This window comes from Topomyia yanbarensis, chromosome 2 (genome assembly GCF_030247195.1).
Source record: "Topomyia yanbarensis strain Yona2022 chromosome 2, ASM3024719v1, whole genome shotgun sequence".
NCBI classification, from domain to species: Eukaryota; Metazoa; Arthropoda; class Insecta; order Diptera; family Culicidae; genus Topomyia; species Topomyia yanbarensis.
In genome coordinates, this window is record NC_080671.1 from 345,711,519 (window position 1) to 345,730,930 (window position 19,412).

The 19,412-nt window shown below is 39.1% G+C and overlaps 1 protein-coding gene across 15 annotated transcripts in view; it reads right to left on the minus strand.

The window, feature by feature from the left end:
- LOC131684155 (uncharacterized) overlaps positions 1-19,412 on the minus strand; it is a 527,188-nt gene that overhangs the window by 44,034 nt on the left and 463,742 nt on the right. For all 15 annotated transcript variants that reach the window (XM_058966759.1, XM_058966757.1, XM_058966756.1 and 12 more), the window contains one exon: positions 1,958-2,140. In XM_058966759.1, coding sequence (XP_058822742.1) covers positions 1,958-2,140 — 183 coding nt within the window. The remainder of the gene's footprint in view (positions 1-1,957; positions 2,141-19,412) is intronic.

Below are 19,412 nucleotides of genomic sequence, written 5' to 3' on the forward strand. Positions count from 1 at the left end.
AGTTCCGGCTTATATGGGAATTTCATATGTGACCGGACAGTTTAGTCTATATTTCCGGAACCATATAAGCGATCCGTACGAAATTTTATAGACATCTCTATGGGGATATTATAGCTATCATTTGGGACTAAGTTTGTGAAAATTGGCCCAACCATTTCCGGGAAACTGATGTGAGTTCGTAAATTTTGAAAGATGGCCGCTTTTCCCGGGCACTTCCGGAACCGTCTATGGTGGTCAATGTAGTCAACGAAAGTTTGGTTGGCCGTCGGTGACCTAGAACAGCAAATTTAAGTTGTTTGAGAGACATTTTAGCGAAATTTTTACCTTTTTTGCTTTCATCGGAGTATCGGTTTGAATCACAATTTGCTATGTGATCGCACGCCACAACCTGTAACTCCGGAACCGGAAGTCGGATCGGGATGAAATTAAATAGCCATTTACGGGGACGCAATACCTTTCATTTGAGGCCAAGTTTAGTCGAATCGGTCTAGCCATCTCCGAGAAACCGATGTGACTGTTATGCTGAATTTAGATACTTCCGCCGGGGCTTCCGGAACCGAGGATGGTGGCCAATGTGGCCAAATAGACTTTGAATGATCACTAACATACCTAATACTACAAATCGAAGCAGTTGTGGTCATATTTTGGAAAAATTTTCACCTTTATACATTCATTGCAGAATTTATTAAAATCGACATTTTCTGCGTGTTCGTACTTATCACCCTGTAATTCCGGAACCGGAAGTCGGATCCATTAGAAATTCAATAGCAGCCTATGGGAACGTTGCACCTTTCATTTGAGACTAAGTTTGTCAAAATCGGTTCAGCCATCTCTGAGAAAAATGAGTGACATTTTTGGTCACATACACACACATATACACACACACACATGCATACATACACACATACATACACACACAGACATTTGCCGAACTCGACGAACTGAATCGAATGGTATATGTCAGTCGGCCCTCCGGGCCTCCGTTAAACAGTCGGTTTTCAGAGCAATTGCAATACCTTTCTATTGAGAAAGGCAAAAAGGAAAAAGATTGACTCACTATAAGTCGTTAATAAAAAAGAAATTTCATATAATGTTTAAAGCGATTAGGAGGAAAATTAAAATAAAGCACACGTAAATTATATTCAAACGATCTAAATAAATAATTACGCTTTAATATGTGGCGCCGACACACGTCGGCGCGCCGCCGCCTATAGGGACCTTACGAAATACTCGTAATAAAAAATAAAAGTGTTTCAATAGAACTACGAATGATTCATCATATGTACAAAAATTCGTATATTTTATGAAAATTGTACGAAACTACGATTAAACGAATATATTCTATCAGTGTAGCTTAGCTCGAAATGCTTGCTGGGAATGACAAAAAAATGATTGTTTCATTTGGAAATCTTAAAAACTTAAGAAGTTTGTCCAAATTTGGAGTGAAATAGTATTCTTATTAATGTTGAAATGCTGATTTAAAAAAAAATATCAATAAAACACATAATTGAGTTTTATTCTAAAAACCCTACGATGTTAAAGCTAACTCGAAAAACAAGACAAGCATATATAACAGCAAAACTGAAGAGTGGACATTTTATCGTTAATGATTTTATGAATGCTTCCACCCATAGAATTCTCAGATATCATTCATTTATAAATATGAAAAGTCTTTTGATGATTTTGTTTCGTTTAGTGGGTTTGTCATGTGTCAAAATAAATCATCTTAATAAATCGTACAGCTCACAAATATATGAAAATTCGATACGGGCCATCATCAGCATTCTGCTGTAGTTCTGATGATCAATATTTATTATAATAACGTTACTAAAATTATGAATATGTAAATGGATCACATCCAACCACAAACATATGATTGCTCCACACTTTACGGGCAGATAAATAGAATTTGTTTATACTTCACCTACATTTCCACACCCATCACGATTCTACTTACTTTCGCATAATGATTTCAGGTACGGAGTAACGTCTTCTCAGCAGTCCTGGGCCCGAACCCATCACCATGGCGTAAGTCCCGGCGCCCATCCTGCTGCCGTGGTACCGTCCCTGACCACAATAGTAACTATCGCACGAGCTCGATAGGTCCCAGTTGGACGACGATGAGTCCCGACTGTCCTGGCTGGAAGAGAAACAAAAAGAAAGGAATAAAGGCAAATTATTAGACGCTCTTTCGTGCACATTACTCATAGTTTAGAAGAATTTTGTTCTGAATCACACTTCACATGGCAACAGAATGATTGCAGAGGAATTGTAAATGGAAAGTATTTCTCGTTTTATGCTGAGAAAAGTGCTCAACAGTGAGTCGAAATTCAAATCATCTCCCATCCGGGAACGATATCAGCTAGCGTGGGGACGGACGTTTAAGTTTTTCCTGTATACACTACTTACGGTGAAAAAGAAGATAAGTAAACACACCGGGAACCAATTCGTGAAGCAGATACCTACATACCAACCTGAGGGGAAGCGAACGAATTTTAGCACCGCACACTAGAGTAGCTGGGGTCGGTTGGTGGCCAGAATTATCGATATAAACTAAAATGGTCTTTAATCAAGTCTGGATACAATTTGGTGCCCATTTATTCACCTCTGTGTCTGTGCAGAGGTTGATCTTTAATTTTGCACCAGAAATTTCGTGGTGTTCTATGTGAATAAACTTTTTTTAATCATAATATTTCCATAATAGCTTTTCAACGCGGCTAAACGGATTAATGAACAAACTACTTTAGCTGATTCCTCTTGATCTTTTCTAATATTAGCCAAAAATGCCTTACAATTGCCAACTAAGAAGTGTAAAGATGTAACTTTATATGTATTTTTCAAGAAATTCCTCTCTGCAGCGGAATAAGGAACGAAATGAGTTTGTTTACAACAGTCTGTATGGCCCTTTCGAAGAATTAATATTGACATGACCCTATAGCACGCAATGAACCTAAAATTGACAATATTCGCAATATTTCCAAGTTTCCTGGAAATTCAAATAAATTCGGGTGAGGCTGTGAGCAGAACTTTAGAATTTAGTGTTTAGCTGGCAGCTAAGTCTGCCTGTCAAATTTTTATTGAAGTTGTTTTAAATAAACAACACAAAATACTATTTTCAGCTGAACGGTTGTGATCAACTCAAGGATCAACTAGTATTGTAAGAACTTTGTCACATAACTGGACAGCGTTATTGGTGAAAAATGATTAGAAAGTCTTAAGATTATCCTATTTTAACACTTTAAATCTAGAAAAAAATTAGAATAGGATGTAAGTGACAATGAGAGATTCTCTTTGGGGTCTTTCTCTTCTGTTCATTACTCGGCCATTTCAACATTTACTACTCTACTCTTTGCATAATATTCTAGTAAAAACCGTCGGCTTTCGATATGTACTGGGAAATTAGTGCAAACTGTCGTAATGACGTCGTAATAAACGAAAGAGAAAGTGAACAAAGAGAGGTTCTCAATGTTACTTACGTCCTATTGAAAATTTTCTCTAGATATAATGTTACAATATATTTTGACATTTTCTCAATATTGCCGTTGTTTTGAGGTATATCAAAAATTACAATTTCAGTATTTTGACCCAGTATTTGTTCGCGTTATTTATCTGTGCATCGGTGAATGTTGGACTGGGTAAGAAACTGCATTGCATGCTAAAAATAAGCGCATACCGGCACCCGAATGCACCACCACGAGGTCAATGCTACTATTCCGGTGCACCACACTGAGTGGAGGTTTTCGACACGCTGCACTACAAATGAAAACCGTTCCTTAGGGAGTTCTGAGAGCAGTTTGGCTGGGAGTGTTATTGAGTGATGCTCAATTCTGAATGATGATTGGGACTGAAGGTTTTAGTTTCGGAAAATAAAACGTATCTGATGCACTTTAGCGACAATTGAAGGTTTGGGGAAGTATCATTTTCCGGTGTTTTGTGCTTAAAAATGCAGCTCATTCAATTTTTATAGTTTTCTCAATTTTTCTCTCAACCCAAGTTAAATAAAAACTGAAAACACTAAGGTTTTTTATTACACGGGGGATACGTACCGTGTAAAAAACAAACCGTGCAAAAAAAACCGCGTTAATTGCGAAATCCGTGTAAAAAAACCGTGTTAATTCAGAAAACCGTGCAAAAAAAAACCGCCGTAATTCCGAAAATCGTGCAAAAAAAACCGCGTTACATTCAATGCAAAAGACTTAGACGATTTTAGGAAAAGGGATGATTTCGGAGTTTTATCAAAAATGTCCTTTTGAAGGCAAAAGACTTAGACGATTTTTGAACAGGTTTTTTTGCACGGATTATGCAAGTAGCACGGTTTTTGCTTTTTCCAATTCCTTAGGTTTTTGGAAAAGTGGAAACGTCGGATCTTGAGGTTTCCTTTTGTCCCGCACTTTAACAATATGGTTGTTTTCGGTACAGTGTTAACGAGTAGGCACCAAATATCGATGCCTGAGGCCATTTGGAATACCAAGATGACGACTTCCGGTCTAACAGAATTTTCAATAACCCAATCAGTATGCATATTTTCCGAGCGGGCCTAATGAGATCAATGAGATGAGAGATCAATGAGAGATCAATGTCTGAGGCCATTTTGAAATACAACATTGAGACTATCGGCTTAGCGATATTCTGTATAACTCACAACATGGAGTGTTTTGGAACTGGATTGACAAATATGCAGTTGCCAGAGGTCAGACGTCATTGTAACACCCAAGATGGTTCTGATTATTTAGTATAAATATCCAGCGTAAAACAAAAAGATACATTTATTTTTGTATATTTTGCATTTATAAGATAAGAAAAATGTGCTCATGAATGGATTTACTCGAATTTGAGTTGGTTCGTCTGCTAGAGCTCATCGAGCGAATCTTCATGCGAGACTCAAAGTCGAATCAAAAAGCTGACATAATCAGGGGGAAATAATAAAATCAGGTCTTCGCTGTATTATTAAGGAAGGCGTCTGGTGTAAAGTGCTCAAACCGAAAGTTATTTTGTTTTACGATTTTGAAGGCAAGGAAACAATGCATCTTTTATGTAATGTTAAGCTTTAAATATGTACGTTTATTCTGTACGAAAAAAATATTTGCACGGCCTTATTCTGCGCGTCGTGTGACGTGAGACGACGAAACTCACCTCACTTTACGTGACTTTTCTCACCCGATTCTGAGAGTCGACTCGGGTGAGGTGAGATTCCTCATTGCGGTTAAATGGGAGTCTCACGTCACCCGAAGTGACTCTTCAGAATTGGGTGAAGTCACGTAGAGTGAGGTGAGATTAGTCGTCTCACGTCACACGCCGCGCAGAATAGGGTCGGCAGCCACGCAGAGCCACACATACGAGCGTTCCAAGAGTAGACGTCCAACCATTTCCACGTCGAGGAGCGCCGCGGCTAACACGATGACTCTTGATAAAATTGTTTGACACAGGAAATTAAGAAAAAATTGTAAAGCTTAGACTTGTAGTTACTCGATGAACCCAAAAAAAAGTTCGAGTTTAGGAAAATGGCTTCATGTAAACCGAAAAATCTCATATTTTTCTGTAAAATTCGTGCACTTTTCTTCAAAATAATAGAGAGAACAATTTTTTCATTCTGTTTTCTGTGGTTCACCGACAGGCTACACATATTGTGCATTTTCATAAAAAAAATCAAGTCAATTCTGTGATTAGTTTTTGAGTTATCGTGTTCACCAATTTGAAAAACGCGGTTTCGAAAAAACGCTATTAAAGGATACTGCATATCAAATTGCATCACGGAAAAAATGACGTGGAAAACGATCCATTTGGTATTTTCTCTTAAAAATTTGGGTGGAAGTAGTTTAAAGTGTATTGTTCACACTGTATTTTTATCGCTGTCAGTCTTAAGAAAATTGTTGCCGATAGATTGAAATCTGCGTGTGTCACAGCAAATACGCGCGAGAAATGCATGGCTGTTTAAAACAAAAGAAGTTCAGCGTGGTCACCGAGATTCCGGGAGACTATTCTAGAGGCTCAATACTAACAATTAAGCGGATAAAAAAGAAGTCGATTTTTTGCCCACTATACCAGACGCCCCCTTAAGATGAATGAGATGTACACTAAAGCAGAGATGATGCTTATAGAGATGCGCGAAGACTGAAGCCAAAAGTTCCAATCGAACCCAAAACAACGGTTCCAAACTAGCAATGTAAACAAATATGGCGGATTTAGGAAGTAATGCGTGGGGAGTATCGAGATTGAAATGAAAAGAAATGCATGTCTGCATCCTGCATCCTCGATACATTTTTTCTAGTGCAACGAAAAACATGTAGACAGGCTCAGTAACGTAAATCAATGCGTTTCCAAGTTACATGATTGAGTATTGTGGGAAATATTTCAAAAAAGGAATTCGCCAAGCATTCATTAAAACTACAAGTCACTCGCTGTTTACACAATATTCCTGGTTGCCAAAACTAGCAGACAAATAATTTGTAAAACCGTGCAGCCAAATTTACTGTTTTTCTCGCCGCGTGTCTTGATATTTAAAACATCGTCTTGGCACTAAAATAGAAGTCACCATCTTAGATGAAAACATGACTTCCGGAATTGACATCTGGTATCTATTCATTAACGCTATTACAAAAATTCTCACATTGTTGTGGTAATTGAAAATTTTACTAAACCGAAGTAGCCATCTTGATTTTCGAAATGGTCTCAGACATTGATATTTGGCACCTACTCGTCAATCCCGTTCCAAAAATACTCATATTGATTGGGCTTTGGAGAATTCCACAGAACCGGAAGTCGCCATCTTGAATTTCAATATGGCACCAGACATCGATATCTAGCGTCTATTCGTCAATTCCATTCCAAAAATACCCATATTGATTCGATTTTAGAGAATTCCAATGAACCTGAAGTCGCCATCTTGGTTTTCCAAATGGCCTCTGACACTGATCTCTATCATGCGCTCTATTAGGCCCGCTCTGAAAATATGCATGCTGATTGGGTTATAGAGAATTCCACTGAACCGGAAGTCGCTTTCTTGGTTTTCAAAATGGCCTTAAACATCGATATCTGACGTCCACTCATCAATCCCGTTCCAAAAATAGCCATATTGATGGGGTTTCAGAGATTCCACTGAACCGGAAGTCGCCATTTTGGTTTTCTAAATGGCCTCAGACATGAACATTTGGCATCTACTCGTTAATGCTGTTCCAAAAGCAATCACTTCCACTTTTCCAAAAATCTTCGAAATTCTTTGCATTCAAAATGGAAAAGCAGAAACCGTGTAAATTTCAAAATCCGTGCAAAAAAACTTGGTCAAAAACCGTCTAAGTCTTTTGCCTCCATAAGGATTTTTGCTAAAACCGTGTTAATTGCGAAATCCGCGCAAAAAAAAAAATTGATCAAAAATCGTCTAAGTTTTTTGCCTCCAAAAGGACTTAGAACATTTTTGCGAAACCCGTGCAAAAAAATTGTTGAGAAATCGTCTAAGTCTTTTGCCTTTAAAAGGACTTAGAATATTTTTGCGAAAAACCGTGTTAATTGCGAAAACCGTGCAAAAAAAACCGTGCTAATTGCGAAAACCGTGTAAAAAAAGCCGTGTGAAAAAAACCGTGCAAAAAAACCGTGTAAAAAAAAACCTTAGTGTATTATTGATTGAATAATGAAAAATGATTTATTAAATGAAATTATAAATGACACAAATCGTAGGTTAAATTTAAATTAAGACATATTGTAATAGTTAAGTGTACACTGCTGATTCACTGGGTTTAAAATCTATAGAATGTTGTAAAGATGTTTTCATAGTGGTGACAACATACAATCATGTTTTGAATATTCTATAGCGGTTTTCCGTAACCCGCCAAAAGGCGGGATTGGCGGCAGACGGTTAACTGAAAAATGCATCTCTGAAAATATGAAATTCTGACCAAGAAAGTTTCAACTCCTATTTCTGATCATAATGAGATTTTTTTAAAACAAAAATGAAGACCGAAATGTACAACTTAATTCATGAATATTAAATACAGGTCCGAATCGTTTATCCGGAGAAAATGATTCGATTATCCGCGAGTATCCAAAAAAAATCAAATTTCAACTAGAATGTCTTATTATAGTGCTAATTCGATCATTGCAGTCAGTAAAACCTTTTTCGGGTGGTCTAGGCTTAACCTCCTCTCAAATTTGGCCAACCCCAAAAATAGCTTAAAAATGGATTATTCTGCGCAGTGGCCAAAAAACCAAAACTTGGAATCGTCCTTCACGGATTCACGGAACCAGTTTTGAAGAAATTGTACATCTAGATCCAATATATACTAACCTAAATTATTGTGTCGTTTGAATCACCGCTCAGTCCATGGTTACCCTCTTAATTTTAACAAATTATTAAAAAAACGTTTTTCGTCGGATTATATCTCTGGTACTGTTTGCACTAGAATCAATCAGCGAGATGATTTTTGAAGAAGAATCTAGAAAAAATACTACTTTTTAACGGCAGTATTGCCAAATATGCAACTTTATAGTTTTAAACTAAAAGTACATTTTTCTCGTGATGCACATATCGGCTACTGCCGGCCTTTTCGACACATAAAATGTCATTTATACCTTTTTTGCTAGGTCGAATATGGCACTCTCTTGGGATAATGATGACATACTTCTCAGGATTCTGTTTGGATACTTTCCAGGATTCTGATCCAAGTTCCAATGGAATCTATTTCAGAATTTCGATTGAATCCTTATCCATATTTCTACAGTTTTTGACATTGAAAATGTCTTACTGCATTATCTGGGGCAGGGTGTCATTCTAAAATCTAAAATCAAACGCTCTCACGTTTTTGCGTCACTATTTTGAACGATAATAGCTTTGTTATTTGTGAACGGATTTCCGTCTGGTTATCACCAAACAATTCGGAATTAACTGAAATTATGTTTTATTGCTTTAGTGTTTTTGTATCGCAACAAGCAAAAATGAACAAATCTCGAAAACTTGAAAACTCCAATACATCAGTCAATCTATCCCCGGCAGAGCCGTCAATATGGAGCAGGTTAGGGATTCAAACGAACACGAAAAGTTATAAATAAATGTGCCGCGTGCCTGTTTGAATTAGTTGTTGCTCTTTTGCCAGACAAGTAACATCGTGCCTATAGCGTCTCGTACGACAGATTTGAGCACCCAGCACACTACGCTTCTATGAATGACGTCATCATCGACTATTTAAAGAATATCATTCCTCGAGTGACTTCATTCTCCCGTCAAACTTCGGGCCGTAAAGAACAACAGTAGCAATCATGCATGTTGACAATGCGCTGCGATGAGTGCTGCATTTGATCACTGCTACCGCTGTGGGTGATCCGATGTAAACAGTGCGCGGCTGGAAGAGTTGGCAAACCTCAGTTGAAGCTAATTGTTCCATTCTGCATGTTATTATTGTTAAATTAAAAGCCCTTTTAAGGGCTATAACAAAACAATAAAGAACAAATTGGAATATTTCCAATCATTAATCCAATTGCACAGTTTATATTCGTTATTTGTTGCTTGCGCGTATATTGACAATTAGAAATTTGCAACAATCTGTTATTTGTTTAAATTTATCCTTCCGAAACAATTCAAAAATGTGCAGCTACTTAAAGTACATTTCCAGGCTGAATTTAGCGAAAACCTGTGATTTATTAAAAATAGTCTTTCGGAAACATAATCCAAAATTCTGCAATGTTTCAGAAAATTGGAGGATGTGGCAACACTGCCAGCTAGCGAAAGCCGTACCAAAAAGAATCCGCAAATATTTTTTCGTTATTCTGCATGAAGGCAGTCCTTCCATCATCAGTAAGAAAGTGATAAAAGCCGATGTCACGTTTCAAGCTATCAGTATTTCGTATTAGATGCTGAAGGGAAAGGTTGTTTCTTTTCATTTCGAAATATTTATCTTATGTAAGTAACGTGCGGCTGGAAGAGATGACAAACCTTTTTTTACAGCTGACTAATTGTTCCATTCTGCATGTTATTTTTGTTAAACCAAAAGGCCTTAGTTAGTTTAGTATTTTTCATTCCATAGCACGCGTGTTTGTGTATCCCACAAATAGTCCTTTTCAGGGTTGCACCAATGGTCCTTTTCAGTACCCCACATACAAAACAGTTAATTTGAATGATTCCCTTAAAATGGTTCTTTTTAGGACCCCAAATATAGAACATTTCAAAGTTAATGTTAATTAAACCACCGAATATATAAAGATACATATGTTAAACTTTCTTCGTTTACGAATAATTTGATTTATGACCATTTATTTTCCTATCGTGCTTGCAAACATTTGATTTGATAGCAGGTATTTAAAGATAGATGTAAGGTTTTGTTTGTGAGCATCATTAATTTATGTTCCCATTTCATGGATTTGAATAAAACTTTTTTAAAACTTGAATTTATCACACTATAGGTTATCGATTTTAATTTAAAAATTCAACAATTATCTCTAGTGAAGAATAGCATGCCTGTGTGTAGTTCTGAAACAGTCGATGGCATTAACGGGTTTTAATTTGGCCACGGATAATATTGCTTGCTCATAAAACTGGCTGCATTTTTAATGTCATCGTGATCGTGTCTTGTACACAACACTTAATTTTTTCTGAATTTTGTTTTTTAATAATTGCCCTTGCCCACAACACTCCCCCACACCAAAGAACTCATTCAAGAGTCCCCTGGTAGTGGACGAAACTTGTCTCAGCCCATGAACAATGGCAACAAAACAAATAAAGCAAACTGAGCTGGGACCAGAGATGCCAGATTTGCAGACATGTCTGCAAATTCGCAGACTTTTAATTTTCGCTGCAGATGTTTTCGATGATGCAGATATTTGCAGATTTTTTAGTTTGATTGCAGATGATTACAGATTTTCCAGTTTGGTTGCAGATATTCACAGATTTTTTAAAATAAAGGCTTTTGCTTACACTAGTTTCAAATCTACTTTAGGGTTTTCCTTCATAAGCTGTTTTTCTCTACTTATCTTGGGCTATAAATGCACTATTTCCATTTAATATAACACATCATCAATAAGTCATTTTTGGTCAAGAAGTATTCCTGTCATTTTTTGTTCTTGCAAGACTTTTACAATTATTTTTGCAAACATTTGAAAAAAAGTATCTGGCATCTCTGGCTGAGACAGACATTTATATCTATCTGATATCCAGATAAGTTAAGACCTAAGGTGGAATCCCAGTGGAAATAGATTTTCTGTTAAGGGATCCACATTATAAATTAAATTAAATTTTGATTCAGGAATCTAGAGAAAAGATTCTCAAAGGTCTGGTAGAATCCTTCTGACTGAAGATTGTGATTTATTCGAGATGCTGATAGAATGATGTTCCTATTTTCAATGAAATCCGGTGTAAAATGCTGATGAATATCCTGCTCTGAATTTATCAAATTATCTAGTACTTTCGCATAGGCCTGCTAAGCCATGCCAAGTTTCGGTCTTATTGGCATAAATAGAACTTCTGCTCGGATAGGACATCACGTTCGACCAGTCGTTCGATTGAAACATAAAGTGTGTTTTCGTTTAAGGGATCATCCATAAATGACGTAGCATTATATGGGGGAGGGGGAGTTTTGCATTTTGTGATGATGTGTGACGACGGGGGGGGGCAGGGGGTCATGTCAGGCTACGTAGCTTTTTTAAAGTGGAATAACTAACATTGTTTTTTATTTGAAAAAAAATTGCTGGGACAGGAGGGGGAGAGAGTTACCGTCAAGCTACGTAATTGCCAGTGGGTATTTAGAGGTTTGTGACGAAATGCTACGATGGGAGAGGGGGGTGTTAAAATCACTCAAAAATGTTATGTCATTTATGGATGGTCCCTAAGAGATTTAGCGTCAAGCCGACACTAATCTGTTCCGACAATAAGTTAGTGTTGGTTTCTGATGAGACGAAGTCGAAACGCACCCATGACTTTATTAATATGAGAATTTTTTTACCCGTGCTTTCCAAACGGACATGTTTTGTTTCCTTCCACTCCCATGTTCAATACAATTCATATTAACTAGCACGTATTAAGAATATGGATTAGTGTGAAACACTTAAGGACAATTTCTTCACTGGATGAAAACCGGTTTTCGCCAAAAACCAGTTTTCGGGTTGCTGGCGACCAATTAGCCGAAAATTGGATTTCAACGAAACCCGCAAGTGAAGAAATCGACCGTTAAAAATCGTCAGAGGTAGACATTAGACATTTAAAAGGGAGGAGCTTCTCACTTGAGCCTACATAAATAGAATGCATTAATAGGTAAAATTCAAATTCAATAAGTCCTTTTTGATACACACACTTTTATGAAAAACAAAGCCATCTGGCAAAACCAGCAGCTTCAAATGTTTTCGAGCTGAATTTTATAGGTAAAAATGTCATAGTGAATAGGGAAGGGGTGGGGAACAATTTGATATGCACAGAAAAAACTTGAAAAATTACACAAGACATGCTGCGATTTCTATTACAGGCAGCAATGCCAACCTTCCAATTTAAACTGGATTATTCCAGTATTTTTTACAACATCCTCTGTTTGACTGGGAAATCTTTCAGTTTTTTTAAATTTAACCAGTTTTATCCAGTTTTTTATTATTATTTTTTTTATTTCATTTTTTTTTTTAACAAAATTGTAACTCGATTCATCCAATTTTCAAGCGAGCGATGCAAAGATGGCGAGTACCCCAGAAAAGGTTTTTAATCCACTTGAACTCTTCTTATACCCACTTGTAAGCAAAACGGTTCGGGAATGTACATTTTAATTCAATTTCAAATGAATCTTACTCAAACATAAAAGCAGTACATGGTGTCAAATATTTTGATGAACATTTGTTGAATACTCAGCTAGTTGCTTCAGAAGTAGGTCGACGTTTTGTTGGCTGATTTCTTTTGCACTGAAATTTTATTCTTTATCGTAAGAACGGTTTAAGCGCATCCTCGAGTTTACGAAAATGATTTCAAATTTAGGATTTTGCGCATGGGTAGATTGAGGCCTTCAAAACAATAAAATTCGAATGTAAATATAACAATTACAATCAAATTCGAATGTTTTAATATATTTTTTAAATTTGGACAACAAGATCAAACATTGAGTCGGTTGCTCAGTAAAATGTATGGAACATCCGTGTTTACTTAAAATTACGTTCATTGAATCGTTGACTTAAACATTACAAAGATAAATTGGGGTTCTTTTCCGAGCATCCAGTCTTTTCCAGTTTTTTTTCAAGAAAGGTTCGTCTTTTTGAAAAAAAATGTTGGCAACACTGATTAAAGGATCAGTTCGTAGTACGCTCTCTAATGCACTAGATGCGATGTTGAGTTTATCACCTTTACATTTGTTTGTACAAATGGAAGCTGAGAAAAACGCACTAAGGATTAAAAGAACTAAACAGTTCTTCGATGGAGACCTGGGCCCTATTCTCACAGTCACGTCACTTAGTGACTAGAAGAAAATTTCCCTCTAGTCACTAGGCGACGTGACTGTGAGAATAGGCCTCTTAGCATTCTGAAAGAGTTCAAAATCAATCCGTTATTAAATCAATCTGACTGGATGAATAGGAAATATAACTTTAAACGTCTATTCAATGTGTCAGAACCAAGACGAACTGAATTGGAAACAGGAGGGCCTAATGTTAAATCAGGATCAATAGTTTTCTACATTGATGGATCAAAATTGAGCAACAAAGTTGGGGCTGGGGTTACTGGTCCTGGAGTAAACATGTCAGTATCTATAGGTAAATGGCCAACTGTATTCCAAGCGGAAGCGGAAGTGCAGGCAATTATTGAATGTGCCACGATTTGTTTGCAACGAAACTACAGACATACGAACATGTGCATTTTCTCTGACAGTCAAGCGGCCCTTAAAGCGTTGAAGTCAGTCACGTGTTCTTCTAAATTGGTTTGTGAATGTATTCAGTTGCTACAGCAGGTGGCTAAAAATAGCACGGTGAATATTTTCTGGGCACCTAGGCACTGCGGAATTGAAGGCAACAAAAAAGCAGACTTACTAGCAATAAATGGATCATCAAAATCATTTCTAGGACCTGAACCATTTTGTGGGGTCTCAGAATGCACCATAAAATGGAATTGAAGAACTGGGAAAGATCAACTATAGATAACATTTGGAGAAATACTACTACCGCCCGACAATCTAAAAGATTTATTTCAACAAATAAAATTATAACACAGCGACTGCTTAGTATATCTAAAAAAGATTTAAGTACTTTCAGTGGTTTAGTAACAGGGCACTGCCCGAGTAAATATCACCTTAAGCAGCTAGGTACAGTAGAAGATGATACCTGTCGCTTCTGTAACCTAGATAGGCAGACCTCAGAACATTTAATGTGTAACTGTGTAGCACTATTCCACAAAAGGAGCAAATTTTTCAATAAGTGGGTATGGACGACTGCACCCGTGAAGACAATAAACTTTATACGTTCTATAATACCTTACTGGGATCGTGCTTATAGTCAGCAAGTGGGTATCACTCAAATTAGGGTAATTTGGGGAGAGATGCCGCACATTTCCTTAAATCGATCCTGTATCAAAGTAAACCACTCAATATTTGATAAAATCATTTTTATCAATTGCGACAAGTCTCGAAAATACTGTGAAATGGTTTTGGTCATGAAAAAAAAATCATCGAATTGCCCTGAACATTAAAAAAATAAAAGGTCATTGCGGGAGAGATGCCGTACCATGGTCACAATCTGGAAAATGGTGAACAAAAGTATTTTAGCTATCGTTGATGTTTTTGTGATTAGGGGTCTTAAGCTGAGTTTCATGAAGTTTGATTACACTCATAAATCGGCCAGCATCTTCATTTTTCTGTGAGTAATACTATTTCTTGAAACATTCTTTATTCAACATTTTAAAAATATTTTTCTTTTGTAACCTTTTGTTTTGGTTTGCCACAATAGGTCAAAACACTGGTCGCAGTGGAATATGTACCCAACAAAGGAAAAAAGCAATTTGGTGCGAATTTCGTCCATTTACAAGTTACAAGATATTGTTTCATCTCAAAATGCTAAATGCATTACATGTAAGCTCAAACGTATTTTCTGTTTGTTGAAAAAATACGTTTCTATCAATCTTCGTTTAATTGTATCAATTTACCCCGGACCCCGGTTGATACGCCCCAATGATTGACAATATTGCTATGCTTAAACTTTCAGTAAGGTGTATAATTTAGTTTCATCTATAACCTACATTTTACGTACTTCAAATTCGGACAGAATGCTATAAAATCACAGAGTATAATAAGGGGTAATAAGGGGCGCAAATCGATTTTTTTTCAAATTTTGCAAAAATTGACTCAAAACTGTATTACGTTACTAAGATTGAAGCAATACTCGACGATGAAAGTGATTTTTTTCTTTCTTTTTTTGTACGCCAGTTTCGTGGTCAGTGGGTTGACCCCCCCCCCCCGCCCCGCACACACAAAATTTTTCTGAAAAAAATTGATTGACTAATTTAATTAAATATTGATTGAAACATTTTTTGGAAGAATATCGTCTGATCACTACACTGAGAACCTATTGTTTTAAGCTTCATGACTACTTTTGGATAATAGTGGGAAGGGAATCTATTAACTTATCTCTTTGCCTATCTATCTATCTATCTATCTATCTATCTATCTATCTATCTATCTATCTATCTATCTATCTATCTATCTATCTATCTATCTATCTATCTATCTATCTATCTATCTATCTATCTATCTATCTTTCTATCTATCTATCTATCTATCTATCTATCTATCTATCTATCTATCTATCTATCTATCTATCTATCTATCTATCTATCTATCTATCTATCTATCTATCTATCTATCTATCTATCTATCTATCTATCTATCTATCTATCTATCTATCTATCTATCTATCTATCTATCTATCTATCTATCTATCTATCTATCTATCTATCTATCTATCTATCTATCTATCTATCTATCTATCTATCTATCTATCTATCTATCTATCTATCTATCTATCTATCTATCTATCTATCTATCTATCTATCTATCTATCTATCTATCTATCTATCTATCTATCTATCTATCTATCTATCTATCTATCTATCTATCTATCTATCTATCTATCTATCTATCTATCTATCTATCTATCTATCTATCTATCTATCTATCTATCTATCTATCTATCTATCTATCTATCTATCTATCTATCTATCTATCTATCTATCTATCTATCTATCTATCTATCTATCCATCTATCTATCTATCTATCTATCTATCTATCTATCTATCTATCTATCTATCTATCTATCTTTTTTTTCTTTTTTTTTTTTTTGAGAGCAGTAAAAAAAATTTCAGAAAAACCCTGAGTGAGGAAAAATGTACAAAAACCCATCTGCCATCACCCGACCCGCTAAAAACCACTGCTCTTGCCCAGAACCTGATTCCTCCCCGGCATTACCTTACGGCATTACTTCGGGGAGGGGTTTTTATGTGCATAGCACGCACTCTAATTCAACTACTTACTAGTTCGTTTCTTCCGTAGAGTGACAGCCCCACTCCTCTACACACCACCAATTCTCTACCATCCACACAGACTGGCAAGCTCTGCATGGCAGTCGGAAAGCTGGCTGTGAGTCGAGGCTTAGTACTCCTCCCCTACGAGTACAGTCTGAGCGGCAAACTTCTGACTGTCTAATTCACCGAGCCCTGCGGCTCGCTTGTGCCGGTTAGCACCGCAACTCCCTTCTCGCACCATTCAACGCCGTTTACTCTTTGAGCACCAGACTTGTTCGCGAACTACTCGGTCTAGTCCCCGACGATGGACCTAGCCTACTCCGACGGAGAATTCCCCGGCGAGAGAAGTTCTCCCGAAACCGAGCCAACCAACCAGATGTCGAGGTCAGTTCGGCGATTCCGGTGGAGCAGAGCGTCCGGTTCGCTGATGCCCCGACGACCTGCGACTGGTGGTATTTCGTCGCGGTCTACTCAGTCTAGTCCCCGGCGGTGGATCTAGCTTACGCCGACGGAGAGTTCCCCGGCGAAGGAGGCTCCCCCGGTACCGATTCTTCTTTTGTTTTAGCACCACAATTTCATGAGCTCTTTGGCTTCCTCTCGTTCCGTTTCGCCCGATCTACTCGATCTAGTCCCCGGCGGTGGATCTAGCCTACTCAACGGGCCATACAGTAGGTGCTGAGGTCTATCCGGCGATTCCGGTTGGAGCGTAACTTCCGGTTCACCGGCGCCCCAACGACCCACTGCTAGCTCTGCGACGCGGTCTACTCGGTCCAATCCCCGGCGGTGGATATAGCCTACTCACGAGCTACCCGGAAGGATGTCGAGGTCGGTTCAGCGATTCCGGTGAAGCTTGACGTCCGGTTCCCAGGCGCCCCGACGACCCAACTCGGTGCTACATCACGCACTACTCAACTGGTCCCCGGCGCTGGACCTAGTCTACACAGTTGGAGAGTTCCCCGGCGGCGGAATTTCTCTCGAAACCCGATTTGCGGTTTCTTGTTGGTCTCTACGCCACTTCTTCTGCAACTCGGAGAGTATGCTCGAGACCACTCTGTTGACAGCGTCCCAGGTATGTTCGTCACGGCACATCTCTTCGACGATATTGTCCGCTGTCATACCAGGTATACCCCTACGAACTTCTTCGAATCTAGGGCATTCGAAGACCACGTGTTCCGGTGTCTCCTGCACGGTCGCACAACCCGGGCAAAGGGGTGACGAAGCATGTCCAAACCGATGCAAGTACTTCCGGAAGCATCCGTGCCCGGACAAAAACTGCGTCAAATGGAAGTTCACCTCTCCATGCTTCCTATGTACCCAGGCCGATACATTTGGGATGAGTCGGTGGGTCCACCTTCCTTTCTCCGCGTTGTCCCACTCCTGTTGCCATTTAGCCAACGAGTCCGCTCGAACCTGTCTCCTAGCGTTACGTGCATTTCTCCGCTGATAGCATTCCGCGTCCTCCGCTAGGGTAATGCAGATGGGGATCATCCCGGCGATAACGCATACTGCCTCCGACGATATTGTTCTGTAGGCACTCGCGACTCGTACGGCCATCAGTCGGAATGTCCTGTTTAGCTTTTCACGGTTCCGCTTGGTTTTCAGCGCAGCACTCCAGGCAGGAACCCCATATCGGAGTATCGATGACGAAACAGTAGATAGCAGACGTCTCGTGCTGCTTCTCGGACCGCCGACGTTTGGCATGATTCTCGCTATTGCGTTCGTTGCCTTCGCCGACTTTTCACAGGCGTAATCAACGTGGTTGTTGAAGCTCAACCGGTCGTCGATTATAACTCCCAATTGCTTCAATGCACGTTTCGATGCAATCACGTGCCCTCCGACGTCGATCTGCATCCGTTGGACCGATCTGCAGTTACTGACCAACAACACCTCCGTCTTGTGGTAAGCTATTTGCAGCTTAACCCCGTTCATCCAGCTCTCGATCGCGTCTATTGTCTCCGTCACCGACACCTCCACTTCTTCAAGTGTCTCACCCATTACCGTTAGTGACACGTCGTCCGCGAAACCTACGATTTTCACTTTCCTAGGCAGCTGCAGCGTTAACACCCCATCGTACATCCCGTTCCAAAGGGTTGGACCGAGAATGGAGCCCTGGGGAACGCCCGCTGTGACACGCAATGACTTCTGTCCTTCGCTCGTCTCGTACAGTAGCACTCTGCTCTGAAAGTAGCTCTTCAGGATCTGGCACAGATAGTCGGGAACCCTCATTCTATGCAGCGCTGCAGCGATGGCTTCCCAGCTGGCACTGTTGAACGCGTTCTTCACATCTATCGTGACCACAGCGCAGTATCGATCTCCTCTTCGCTTCTGTTTAGATGACTTCTCGGCACTCTCGAGCACTATCCGAATTGCATCCACTGTCGATGCTCCTTTGCAGAAACCAAACTGCATCTTGGACAGTCCGCGCTCACCTTCCGTGAATTTCGTCAACCTGTTAAGAATGATCCTTTTCAGGAGTTTTCCGAGTGTATCCAGCAGGCATATGGGTCTGTACGAGGTCGGGTCGCCAGGTGGCTTCCCTGGCTTCGGCAGCAACACCAGCTTCTGGACCTTCCACATTTCGGGGAAGTTGCCTTCGTTTAGGCACTTCTGCATCACTATCCTGAACATGTCCGGATATGCCAGGATCGCAGCTTTCAGTACCACGTTTGGTATTCCATCCGGACCAGGGGCTTTCTTTGGTTTTAGGCGCTTCGATGCTTCTACTAGCTCGTCGTTAGTCACTTACCGATCCATGTTTGTTCCTTCTTCCTCGCCGTGCGGTGACGGTGGCCATATAGTTGGATCGTGCTTCGGGAAAAGACCCTCGACGATTATCTTCAGCTTGCTCGGACACATTTCGGCTGGCGTCGTCGGACCCTTCATTTTCGCCATCACGACTCGGTATGCGTCACCCCAGGGATTGGCGTCTACTTCTCGGCATAGCTCCTTGTGGCACTC